Below are 13,887 nucleotides of genomic sequence, written 5' to 3' on the forward strand. Positions count from 1 at the left end.
TTAGGCGCTAGAAAGCAACTAGACTAATATCTGTACGGTGTATCGAGTATGACATCACTCTTTATGGAAGAGTTACTCCACCGTAGCATGTATTCATACTATATGTGCTTGGCGACCGAGTAATGAGGTGAGAGAATGGATCCCTGCTTCCTCACCGTGTGAGTCTTACGTGTCATTATTGATATGACTTTCATTTATGTACCCTTTTGTGACTTTTGACTATGTCATAAGGTAAGGGGTTGATGTTCTGCTACTTTGGTATGTTGCCTGCGGTCATGCATGATTCGGCCTTAAGGGACATCACTGGGAAAGCGGTCAATCCTAAACTAAATGGCATGAGTGCAAAGGGAAGATCATCTAGTATTACACCACTGTTGTATATTCACTGCCGGCAACTCACATCGCTCTGTATGAGAGGCGAATTGAGTGTGAATATATTGCAAGAATTGAGAGGGTCAAACATGCTCTTTTTTGAGGGATTAGAGATGTTTTTTGGACCGGTGTAATTAGATGGGTCTGGGGTATATGAGACACTATTTCTGTTCTTTTTGGGTTGATGTCTCTATGCTGGCTCATTTTGAGTTTCTAGTATAGAGCTCCCACATGCAGGTGTTCTCAACAGTCGCACGGTGCAGTGGCTAGTATGAGATTGTTTATTTTTGGGAGATTGAGACAGAGATGTGGCAGTGTCATGCCAACTCATGTGCGAGTGGGAGATGTTAGTAATGGGCGCCCATGTGGCATGACCATTTGAACATAATTTGGATCTTATCCAAATAGGTTTTGAATTAAATTCAAACCTATTTAGGATAACCACTCAGGATATAGATATTATCAGTTTTAACTTATATGGATAAATAATATAATATAATATATATCTGATATATGGTTATGGGTAACCTAAGAAAGAAACAACGTAGTTTTTGTTTTCAACCCATAAACTTACTCTCTCCCAAGAAACAACGATCAAGTCATTTTGCACTGTGGTTTGTGTGGGTGATATTCACCATTGTAATATCACCCCACTGCTGGGATTGATTGATTGATTTGATTCTGGAAGCACGTGATTTATCCATGAGGTTTTAGATCGAATCAGGTATGATCTAAACATTTTATTCCGCTGCAAGTTTTGTGAACTCTGATTTACAATGCACACACTCCATAAGCCGCCAGTATTCGGCTTTCTAGATTTACCCCAAACCGGGACAATCCCTTAACCTTAATATCTGGGCTGAGGCAAGGGCAGATTCCTTAATCCTAACGACCAATGGTTCTCTACTCGAATCGGCTAAATCCCTTGGCCTTGAGCCGAAAGGATTGTGCCTCAGCCATTTCACCAACCGGACTCATTCGGCGGTCCAGTTCATATCTAAGGCAAGGGCAGATTCTTTAATCCTAACGGCCAATCGTTCTCTACTTGAATCGGCTAAATCCCTTGGCCTTGAGCCGAAAGGATCGTGCCTCAGCTATTTGACGAACCGGACTCATTCGGCGGTCCAGTTCATATCTGAAGCAAGGGTAGATTCTTTAATCCTAACGGCCAATACTTCCCTACTCGGATCGACTAAATCCCTTGGCCTTGAGCCCAAAGGATCGTGCCTCACCCATTTCACGAATCGGACTCATTCGGCGATCTAGTTCATATTTGAGGCAAGGGCAGATTCCTTAATCCTAACGGCCAATAGTTGTTTACTCGAATCGGCTAAATCCTTTGGCCTTGAGCCGAAAGGATCGTGCCTCAGCCATTTCATGAAGACAAAAGGATCTCATGCCTTTACCATTCACACATAATGCAAGGCCTGGCACCGATTGGTTCAAATGCAAGGGCATGTTCTTAAACCTATTCGATTAAATTCAAAGTCTGAATCATGAATATTTGCCGCTACCCCTTTTTTTCAATTCTTGAATTATCCATTTTTTTTTTAATGGAACGATTGTCTAATGAAAAGCAAAAAACATTCATTTATAGCGGCAATTAAATACAAACTAATGCAAAGCAAGGGAAAATTTCATTGATAAACTGAATACTGATAAGGTATCACTTTATACATGAAGATCACTCTAAGTAAAAATAAAATAAAATAAAGGAAAATACATTCAAAATCCTTGGCAAAAACAATCAGAGTGTCGCCCTATTCAATCCTCGGGGTCCTCGGGGTCAGACTCTAGCGGCTCAACGTCCACTTGCTCGTATGGAATTAGCATAGCCAATATCACATTTGCAGTAGCAAGGGCTTTGAGCCAGCCATGCTTGAATCCCCGATTCTCAAATTTGGGGACTTCTTCCACGTAATTTGCAAGAGCGGCGCCTTGCCCGGCCTCATACGCCTTGGAAGTCTCGAAGTCGGATTTTTCTTTTGCCTTCTTCGATTCTTCCAATTCAGTCTACAGCCTGGAAATCACCTCTTGGGCCAACTTGAGCGCTTCATCGCTCGCGTTTGCCCTCTGCTCGGCGGCCAATCTATGCTCTTTAGCATTTCTCGCTCTTTCCATCTCAGCCTCCGCCCTTGCACATTCCATCGTCGCCCTCACTGCTTCGAACTCGGCCCAACTCCTTTCGCCCTCAACCTCCAATCTTAAACGGCCAATTTGTTCAACGGCGTCGTGCTGGCGCCGGCCTATCTCGGCTATCCTTCCGACCATCTGCAAAACAAAAAATTAAAACCAAAACAATATACACAGAAACGCAAAAGACAAGATCAAGCTATATACCAGAAGAGCTGTTTAAGCGGCTAATGCTATTGCTAACACATCCGGCTCCACCCAGAAAGCCGCCTTGTCAGCCGACAACGATATCGACGAAGCCAGGCTCAACGCCACGGCTGGGTCTTTCACAGCTGATGCATCAGAGGAGATCGGCATGTGTTTTTTATCTTCGGCTGAACCACAAAAGGCATAACCACGTCCGACGCCTCTAAGCGCGGCCGTTTTTCGACTGGGTTTTCTTCAAAGACGGCCTCGACATCGGCATGACGCTTCTCCCTTCCCTTATCGGCCTCTGGAGTTGACCGTTCAACTGACCGTTCCGTCTCGGCGATAAAAGTTTGGGCCGTTTCAACCACGACAATCAGCTCGGAGGATTCAGGGAGGGCAGGTTTGGAACTAATGGTCTCGGCCCTCTGACGGGAGGCCAAACGTTCGGCGTTCTTTTTTCGTGCCAATTGGGAAAGAGATTCCTTCGCTATACTCTTGGGATAGGAGCCGGGAAGATCTTCCAAAAAAATAAAAATATCTCTGAAGGAAAATTCCCCCCGACCCGAAATGGACGGAGAGTTAGACTGGTTAAGGCCGGCTGCCTTAAACGCCGAGTTTAGAGCCTCGTCAACCTCTTCGGTTTCCAAGGCGAACTCTCTCGTTGGTTCGGCAATCACCTCGACCGTTGGCTCTACATCTTGCTCCGAATCAGAAGCTTCAAAACCAATTTGCATAAGGTTTTTGAAGCGGGGGAAGACAAGAGCTGTAAGATGTTCACCGGATGGGATCGGAATGTTCTCCGCAGCCGAGAACGTAGTATAAGTTGGCTCGTACCTCAAGAGTATATGGACGGCTCTCCTTTGTTTCTGTATGTTTGGACGGCCAAAAAACTTGAGTGCAGTCTTGATTTCCGTGAGGACTGCTTCGTCGGCCGAGATCAGAATCTTCTTCAAATTGCTACCTGCACAAACAAAGGATTAGACTTGGAGAGAAAGCTGAGGAAAAGAAGGATCAATAAACGCAAGGAGCTACACGACAACTTGGTTCGCCTCTCTGTCTGGGTATAGGGTCTAGGTGATCTTCGCCTTCGCTGAATTCCCAGTTGCCTCGGACATGGACAATCACATCATCAACTCGTTTGCCAGAGCTGGCAAGCATGGTTACCAAGTGATGGTCAGTGTCCTTGGCCCTGAGAAAGTAGCGCCCATGCCGACTGGAGGATTTGGCTAAAGCATAACAGTGCCGAATGGCAGGAATGCCAAGGTTGATCCTAAGGCGCCGGTTCAATTCTACGACCCCCATTATGATTCGAAAAAAATTTACATTGGGTTGGGAAGGAATCAGACCCCAATGGCGAAGGACGGCCCTAAGAAATGGGTGTAAAGGAAAATGGATTCCACCCTCTACAATGGATAGGAGAGGAAAGACGATTGTATTTTCATCATCCCTCTCCATATCAAGAGTGTTGTCCGTCACGAGAGACAAATGGACATCATCGGGGATAGAAAAATGGCGTCGGAACCTAGAAATACGACCCTCAGAAAGGAGGTCTTTCAAATGCTTAGCCATTCTAGCAAGGACTAAAGGGTATGCTAAATCGAAAATAAACACGGAAAATAGGATTACAAAAAGAAGAGAAGAAAACTTACAAGAGGCAAAGGAGACAAGGAGAGACGGGAAGAAGTTGCAGAAGATGCAAGACCGAGGAAGAATATCTGCTAGCAGTCCAGGAGGCTCAAATATTCGAAAAAACATGCATTCGAAGAGACCGGAGTTTCAAATCATAATAAATGCAAGAAATGCACGAATGAGGCGGGAACATATAACGGTGACCGAAAGGGCATGTGCGTTCTAACATTCACATTGGGATAGGCAAAGCCACCTAACTTATGTTTTTTTTGACTTTTCAAATTCGAAACCAAACATGCCAATTAACTGCTGTTAATGGGGAGTTTGGGGGGCAATTGGGGGAGCCGAATAATTATCAGAATCAGATAAGCGAAGTAAAGAGGCCTAGGAGACAGACATTATTTAGCCCTATCATGCATGATCAGGAGGCCGAATACAATAAATAGGCCGAATAGATTGGATTATGGAGCCGAATAAATAAGAGGATAATGGGCGAAAAGGGGGCCAGGCCCCAAGGCTCGGGAAGCGAGTATAAATAGAGGAACAACAGTCAAAGAAAGGTATATGAGAACTAGCATGCTTAACTTAAGATACAAGCAATTAAGAGAGTATACACTGACTTATCCGTTGGAGTGCTAATTCCGGCACCCCTGACCGGAGTGTTCATTCCTTTCCAGGTGACTAGCTAAGGATCACGAGCGTTCCCCTGGATCTGAAGAGTATTTCCAAACTACTTTCCCACAATTTTAAATTGTTTTAACTTTTTTTATTTGCATAAACTATGTATGGTTACCAATTATCTAAAAAATTCTTTAGTGTGCAATGTACACTGTATGTAATTTTAACACAAAATTAAGTAAGTTTTCACAAATTTACACAAGTGATTTAATAAAAATGGTAAGTTGAATATAAATTCGCGTAAATTCACAAAATCAAGTAAACTTTTTTCCAATTTTTTTTTTTTATATATATTTTCTCAAAATAAAATCAATTCAAATGATTTATTTTTATTTTTAAAACAATAACCAAAACGCTACCATGTAATAGTGCTGTTGTATAATAAGGCAGTAGTGTAACGTACAGCAGCATCTCCATCCGCTTATACACAATTAAAGAAGCTCCTGGACAAATTTAATAAGTTCCACAAAATGAGATATGTATTGAAACCATAAAGTACCTACTTCCATGACATGAGCAGTGGCAGGGCTAACATAATATATATATTGTTGACTGAAATATATGATTTGTTGACATTTGGAGGCTGTAGATTGATTTTGATAATTCAATGCTCAAACTTCATATGATTCTAATATAATTCACATGACGACATATTTTTGATTAAGTGGTATTTTGAGAAGTTAGTACAAAGTTAATTTTTTTAATTTTTTTGGCTTTTTGGTGACTTTTTTGGCTTAAAAAGCTGGTTTTTTTGCGGCTTTTTTGGGTAGAAAAGTTAAAAAGCCAAAAAAATAATTTTTTACCAAGTTTCCAAATTGCCGCCTAATTCTTAATGTTTTGAACGGACATTATTAACAATGTGTCAGGCCGGCCTTATGTATTCAGAGTCCAGTGTTAATATTTTTATACATTACTTAAAAAGATAAAATTAATTAGAGCAAATTACAATAATAATAATAATAATAATAATAAATGATCTTAGGATTCAAATTGATACAATTAAAATTTTGGGATTTAATTTGAAAAATATGTGAAATCTTGGGATTTTTTTTTTATAATTTTCCCAATTAATTAAAATAAATTTACTATAAAAATTTAACAATATAAAATCTAGTATTATTATTTTATGTTTTAACCATTTATAAACATCTAGAGAGAATATCAAGACCTAAGAAAGTTCAATTTTAAATGGCGAATTGGATTGAAGAAAAGTTTGATAAAGTAAAATCAATTACTTTGGGGTCTTCTACTAATGAAAACAGTTTTGTTTTTGACTTTGCTGCTGCAGCTCTCTATTTAATTGAGGTCTAATTAAAAAAAAAAAAAAAAATGTGTTAAATTTTATAAGAATTTTTTTCTAAATGAAGTTTGATTTTATAGTCCAAATCTGGCGGGTCAAAGTGGGCGTTTTGCCGGCTTGCTCATGAGCCAGCCATGCAATATACTTGGCATAAAAATGCAATTCACCAAAAGCACAGCAAGTACATTTTCTTTGCTCAATGGGGCTTCCAAGCTTAAGCTTGAGCATGTCATGGCTAGTTCACAATTTGCATATTTATCTAATACTCTTATGTTGTTTGAGCATTCTCAACTCTGGCTTTACTGCTACCATGTCCAGCTCCAGGCTAATGGGGAACGACACAGACCGACTTTCATTGCTGGCAATCAAGGCCAAAATAGTTGAGGATCCACTACATGTTTTGAGCTCCTGGAATGATTCTATCCACTTCTGCCAATGGCAGGGCGTTACGTGCAGTCATAGGCATCAGAGGGTCGCTGCCTTGGTCTTACAGTCCCGGGAGTTGGTGGGATCGATATCACCACACATCGGGAATTTAAGCTTTCTGAGGGAATTACGGCTTCAGAACAATAGCTTTGGCAATGAAATTCCCTCGGAAATTGGCCGTTTGCCAAGGCTGCAGATTTTGCTGCTGAACCACAATTTAATTGGTGGCCGAATTCCTGTAAATATATCTCGTTGTGCTAACCTCGTTTACATCAATTTTTCTTACAACAGGTTGGCAGGAGAAGTTCCTATGGAGCTGGGATCCTTGTCGAAGCTCGCAATCGTGATTATATCCGTCAACAATCTTACAGGGAGTATCTCTCCTTTCACGAATTTGTCATCTCTTCGCGAGTTGTTTTTAGATACAAACTACTTTGACGGCAGCATTCCTGATGGTTTTGATCGATTGAAGAATCTTCAGAAATTCGCACTCGGCACAAACTGGTTGTCTGGCGTCATCCCTGCGTCGCTCTTCAACCACTCTTCTCTCACAACTTTTGATGTCACTATTAACCAAATCTGGGGAAGTCTTCCCTGGGACTTGGGAATCACTCTTCCCAATCTTGAATTCTTCAGCATTAGTGCAAACCAATTTACAGGATCAATTCCGGTTTCAATATCGAATGCATCTAAACTCCATCAACTGCAATTGGGTCCAAACAAACTTACTGGAAAGGTTCCTAATTTAGCAAGGCTGCAAAACCTCAAGTGGCTAAGCATTGGGGACAATCAGCTTGGTTCCAGGGAAGCTGATGACTTGAACTTTATCCACTCTTTGATCAATGCTACAAATTTACAGCATTTGGACGTGGGCCTGAACAATTTTGGCTGCAAGTTTCCAGAATCCATCGGTAATCTCTCGAGCAATCTTCAAGTTTTGTATCTAGACAACAATCAGATATTCGGAAGCATTCCACCCGGGATTGTAAATCTTGTTGGCTTGCAGAGTTTGAATATGCAGCTTAACCAATTCACTGGTACTATTCCAAGTGGGATTGGAAAGCTTCAAAATCTACACCAATTGAATCTCTTCAACAATTCATTGTCTGGTAACATCCCATCTTCCCTAGGAAATCTGAGTTTGTTAAGTAAACTTGTTTTAGGACTTAATAACTTTCAGGGAAACATCCCTCTGAGCCTAGGGAATTGTAGTAATTTGCAAAAGTTGTCTCTTTCTCAAAACAACCTTAATGGCACCATACCAAAACAAGTTGTTTCTATCTCATCCTTATCTGTATATCTAGACCTATCCCAAAACCAATTGAGTGGTTCTCTTCCCATGGAAGTTGCAAAGTTGACAAACCTTGGTTACTTGGATGTCTCTAAGAACCTATTATGGGGTGAAATTCCGAGCACTCTGGGTAGCTGCACAAGCTTGGAAACGCTACGTTTGGGGAACAACTTTTTCAACGGAACCATTCCTTCTTCTTTGAGTTTCTTGAGAGGCCTTAGTGAGTTGGATCTCACAAATAATAGCTTGTCTGGTGAAATTCCAGTGTACCTGGAGAGCTGTATTTTGTTGCAAAATTTGAATCTATCTTTTAATAATTTTGAAGGTGTAGTACCAACACAAGGTGTATTTAGTAATGCAAGTATAATATCAGTAATGGGAAACAGTAAGCTCTGCGGGGGGGTAGCTGAATTGAAGCTACCTATATGCAACTTCAAAGTGGATGAAAATAGGATATCAAACAATGCCTTAACTTTAGCACTCTCTATACCCTTTGGGCTTGTAGGACTAGCTCTCGTGGGGTGTGTTCTCTATCTTTGCCGATTCAGAAATAGAAGAAAAGATACTCCTTCAGATTCATCAAAAAATTCACTCTTGAGGGTGTCTTACCAAACTCTTGTTAAAGCCACTGATGGCTTCTCATCTTTCAATTTAATTGGTGTTGGTGGTTTCGGGTCTGTGTACAAAGGAGTTATTGATGGAAGAATTGTCGCTGTGAAGGTGCTCAACCTTTTGCGACATGGAGCTTCGAAGAGTTTTGTATCCGAATGTGAGGCCTTGAGAAACATCAGACATCGAAATCTTGTCAAAGTGCTAACAACATGTTCGACAGTAGATTATCAGGGCCATGACTTCAAGGCCCTAATTTACGAGTTCATGGTCAATGGGAGCCTTGAGGAGTGGTTACATCCAAATCCCAATGAAGATTTGTCAAATGAAGAGTTTAAGAAGCTAAACCTTCTTCAGAGACTAAATATTATCATTGATGTTGCTTGTGCCCTGAATTATCTTCACAACCAGGGCCAAACCCCAATAGTCCACTGCGATCTTAAGCCAAGCAACATTCTTCTGAACAAAGATATGACAGGGCATGTTGGTGATTTTGGGTTAGCAAAATTCCTTGCAGACCATGCCACCCATGACTTGTCTACAAATGAAACAAGCTCTGTTGGCATAAGGGGAACAATAGGTTATACTGCTCCAGGTGAATATGCTTTCATTTATTCTTAATTGTTTCATGCACCAAAAGGTGTAAAGAAAATTGACAGGTGATTTGGGCCATACATTTTTTTTTTTTTTTTTGTGCATAGTTCTCTGACTTTTTCTGTTTATGGAGCATCTCTGTCTTTTATATCCAATATTTTTTTTTCCCTTACAAATACATTTCGTTTGCAGAATATGGTATGGGAAGTGAGGTCTCAGCATACGGTGATATCTACAGTTTTGGCATCCTCATGTTAGAAATGTTTACTGGGAAGAGACCCACTGATGAAATGTTTAAAGATGGTTTAAGCCTCCACAGCTTTGTGAAAGGGGCTTTGCCTGGCAGTGTACCGGAGATTTTAGACCCAATACTTTTTCAGATCGAAGGAGAAGAAGAACAAAGCTTCATAAGGAGTGAAAAATTTGTGGAGTGCTTGAGTTTGATACTTGAAATTGGAGTCGATTGTTCTTCAGAACTGCCTAGAGAAAGAACAAACATTAATGATGTTGTAGCTAAATTGCATTTCATCAAAGACACTCTTCTAGGATTTGAAATACATTGAAAGAGATGAATTTATGAGGGAATCAATTGGAATGTAATGCTTTTGTCTTAATAATCTCCTTCATAGAAGAGATTACATGTTTAATAACAGCCTTACTTCCACATTGGTTGAGCCAACTCTATGTTTGGTACATTTAGTGAAAAGTAATGTTACTTATTCAAAGAAAGTGTTAGAATTTGAAATTTGTTGATTGGATTTATTTAGTGTGATTCTCATTACATGTACATCACAAATTCAAAATTTAAATATGTTATTTGCATGTGGTTTTTTTTTCCCCGCTCAAAATGTTAATAATATATGACGAAGGGATCATATTGTAACAAAATTCAAAATGTGGAGATCAAATTATTTAAATTAAAATTAGTAGGACCAAAAATAAAATTTAGCTCAAAATAGAGGGATCAATGGTATAAATTTCCCTTTTTTTTTAAAAACTAGAATTCTATTTTGATTTACCATTGAACACAAATCCCTAACCATGTATTAATCTGCGAGTTCTTCTTCCTCACTCTCTTTATTTGTTTGTCAAATTTTAATAATGAAAGACTACAGTTGTTTTCTCTAATTTCTTTTCCATAATTTGTGATCCTTAATTTATTTGAGGATACAATTGTTTGGCCGTAATTATCAATTAGGGCTATAATTGTTTAAATTACTTAGCACTGTTAATCTGTGATCCTCAATTGGCCCTAATTATGGTTGTTGCCGTAATTTGTGCTGTGTTGTTTTGTCCATGTGCATATTTGAGTATGCAATAAATCAATTCTAATTCTATACTTGTTGCTATTTTTCCATTGCTTTGGTGCTTCAATAGAAATCTCTAATCTTTGTTGTGCTCCAATTTATGAAAACATATTATTTGCCGATATCAATCATTGTGAATTTGTGTGGATTTTTTATTATTATATAGTCATGCCTCCTAAGAAGTATATTTTCGGATTTGAAAAAAAGAAAAAAGAAGCAAAATGTAAAAAAAATTATTCAATCTCAATCAAGAGTGCTTGCTAAATTTATTGATTGGAAGAAACAAATAGAGAGGCCCCTCTTAAGAGTTCACTTAGGACCCCTTAAAACTCAAGGGCGGGGCTTGACTCCTTGACACTAGTTTGAATACACCTGCATTTCATTTTCATGGATTTAATAGTAGTTTTCTCTTTTCAAATACATATACTCTTTGTGAAACAAACAAACTCATATTATTGGCTAACAATTAAAAAGGTAAATAAACTTGAATCACACAAGTACATTACATTATCATTCTCACATGGACTAAATAGGAAATAACCTGATAATTAAATTATGTATACGCTTTGTGACATATAGGTTCTTAGTTTGAAGTTAAAAGTACAAGCATAATCTTCTTCCTTTTTGACCGAGTGTTTACCATTTCTCACAGCTCTGACAAGCATAAAGCTTCTATTGTCCTATAATTTAGTTACCAAAGAGCAAAAATGAGATGTCAAGGGCATAAATATAAACTCATTCTAGATCGGTTCAGGTGGTTAACATAATTTATGTAGTTCAAACACATAAAAGCATTATTAGCTATTTAAATCACTATTAATCAAATTGAATCTCTTAGAATACCCACAAAGGGCATAGAGGCCAATATTTTTAGAGTAATACTATACGAAGAAAAAAATGTAATCAATTTACTACAAAATGACATGACAAGTGTAGATTTTGAAAAGTGTCACTGTTATACTATTATACATATTCCCAATTTTAGCAATGGAAAGCATAGCCATATATTGTTGGGACTGTGAGACACCAGAAATCAATCACACACAAGAACACAAGAATATTTACGTGGTTCGGCAATTGTTTACGTCCACGGAGAGCTATCCACTATAGAATTTTCCCTGAGGGAGTTTACACACTCACACCTCACTTACACACTATAGTACTCTCACTTCTCACAATCTTCTCTCAGATTACACACTGCAATCTCTTGTACCAAACCCCTCCTCCTCACCTCAATTTATGCACAATTGAGGGAGGCTCTTATTGGTTGCCACCAACCCCTTCCACTAGCTAATGGGGTTGGTGGAGTGGAGGAGTGGGAGAGCCACTATCCATAGTGATTTCTCCATTTGAATGGGCAGTGGACACAAACAATTCTCCCCCTTCACGCCCATATGGAGTACTGACTTCTCATTTGAAGTCCATCCCGACAATGTCTCTGCAGATTTCGAGTTTGTCTCTCGAGACCGCCTTTCTAAGTATGTCAACTGGATTCTTATCTGTATGGATCTTGATCAGTTCCAATAACTGCTTTTCCATCACTTCGCGTATCCAATGATACCGAATATCAATGTGCTTTGTGCTAGAATGGTACATCGAATTTTTGCTTAGGTTTATGGCACTCTAGCTATCACAATGTACCGTGAACTTCTCTTGCTTTAATCCCAACTCTTGGAGAAACCGCTGCAACCACAACATCTCTTTCCCAGCTTCCACTGCGGCAATATATTATGTCTTGGTTGTGGATAAAGCAACACACTTCTGCAACTTGGACAGCCAAGACACAGCTCCCCCTGCGAAAGTGAACAGAAATCCTGATGTAGATTTTCTACCATCAAGATCTCCCGCCATATCGGAATCCGTATAGCCTTCCAAGACTAGTTTAGCATCTCTAAAGCACAAACACATTTTTGTCGTACCCTTGAGGTACCTCAGAATCCACTTGACTGCATCCCAATGCTCTTTTCCTGGATTGGAAAGGAATCTGCTTACTACTCCAACAGCATGAGCAATATCTGGTCGGGTGGAGACCATTGCGTACATCAAACTCCTCCCTACGGCGGATAAGTAGGGAATAGCCTCCATCTCTTCTCTTTCTTTAGTAGATGAGGGACAAGAACTCTTGCTCAGCTTAAAATGATTATCCAACGGAGTATTGACTGGCTTGGAATCTTTCATGTTGAACTTTGCAATTACTCGTTCAACGTACTTCTCTTGTGACAGCCATAATTTCTTGGCTTTCCTGTCACGCACAATTTGCATGCCCAACATTTTCTATGCAAGGCCTAGGTCCTTCATGTCAAAGGACTATGATAACTCCTTCTTCAGTGATCTGATTGCTGTGGCATCCTGTCCAACAATTAGCATGTCATCAACATAGAGCAGAAGTATGATGAAGTTTCCATCCGGAAATTTCCTGACATAGACACACTGATCTGCAGTAGTTCTCTTGTACTCATGACCCACCATGAATGAGTCAAACTTCTCGTACCACTGTCTCGGCGCTTGTTTGAGGCCGTAAAGACTCTTTTTCAATCTGCAGACTAAGTTTTCTTTCACTTTTACTTCAAAACCTTCTGGCTATTCCATGTAAATTTCTTCTTTCAGATCACCATGGAGAAATGTCATCTTCACATCCATCTATTCAAGTTCCAAATTCAAACTGGCCGATAGTACCAAAACTACTCGAATGGATGTCATTTTCACAAATGACGAGAAGATTTCATCAAAATCAATACCTTTCTTCTGCCCGAAACCTTTGACAACCAATCGAGTCTTATACTTGACTAGCTTTCCGCTACCATCTTTCTTCAACTTGAACACCCATTTGTTCTGTAATGGTTTTCAACCCTGGGGAAGTTTTACCAAATCATAAGTATGATTCTTCTACAAGGACTGCATCTCTTCTTGCATAGCTTGATGCCAACTACTATTCTCCTTATGATTCTGAGCTTCTTAAAAACTTTTCTGGCTCCCCCTCATCAGTAAACAAAATATAATCAGAAGTAGGGTATTTTGACGACGGCTTAGACTCTCTTGTTGATCTTTGTAACTGTGGACCAACAGTCTCTGGCGGAGGGGGTTGTGGCTCCCCTTGCTCCACACCCTCTTCTTCTGGCAATTCATCCTGCAACTCTACATCATTGACTGCATGTTGCGGTAGCTCTTCTTCATCAGTGACATGCTGTGATGGTGCAGAATTGGGAACAATTTCTAAAACATCATTAACTTTGGGTTTGGCTGGTTCCCAAAGTCTTCTAAGGTCAGGCCTTCTTGAAATACCACATCTCGGCTTCGAATGACCTTTTTGTTTTTCGGATCCCATAATCTGTATCCAAATTCTTCATCTCCATAGCCAA

At 39.7% G+C, this 13,887-nt stretch overlaps 1 protein-coding gene across 1 annotated transcript; it reads left to right on the forward strand.

Annotated features, from left to right (window-relative positions):
- The first annotated feature begins 6,611 nt into the window (after positions 1-6,611).
- On the forward strand, positions 6,612-9,784 carry LOC114322195 (receptor kinase-like protein Xa21). Its single transcript, XM_082872130.1, has 2 exons — positions 6,612-9,222; positions 9,414-9,784. Exons 1-2 carry the CDS (start codon positions 6,612-6,614, stop codon positions 9,782-9,784), a joined length of 2,982 nt encoding a protein of 993 aa, XP_082728256.1.
- Positions 9,785-13,887: the final 4,103 nt, after the last annotated feature.

The sequence above is a fragment of the Camellia sinensis genome, chromosome 1 (assembly GCF_055761805.1).
Source record: "Camellia sinensis isolate YWXY chromosome 1, ASM5576180v1, whole genome shotgun sequence".
In the NCBI taxonomy this organism is placed as follows: Eukaryota; Viridiplantae; Streptophyta; class Magnoliopsida; order Ericales; family Theaceae; genus Camellia; species Camellia sinensis.

Bases quoted from the DNA above. Each gene is read 5' to 3' on its own strand.
- LOC114322195 (XM_082872130.1), top strand. From the start codon at position 6,612: ATGTCCAGCTCCAGGCTAATGGGGAACGACACAGACCGACTTTCATTG. The intron at 9,223-9,413 runs GTGAATATGCTT...TTTCGTTTGCAG, and splicing joins AATAGGTTATACTGCTCCAG to AATATGGTATGGGAAGTGAG.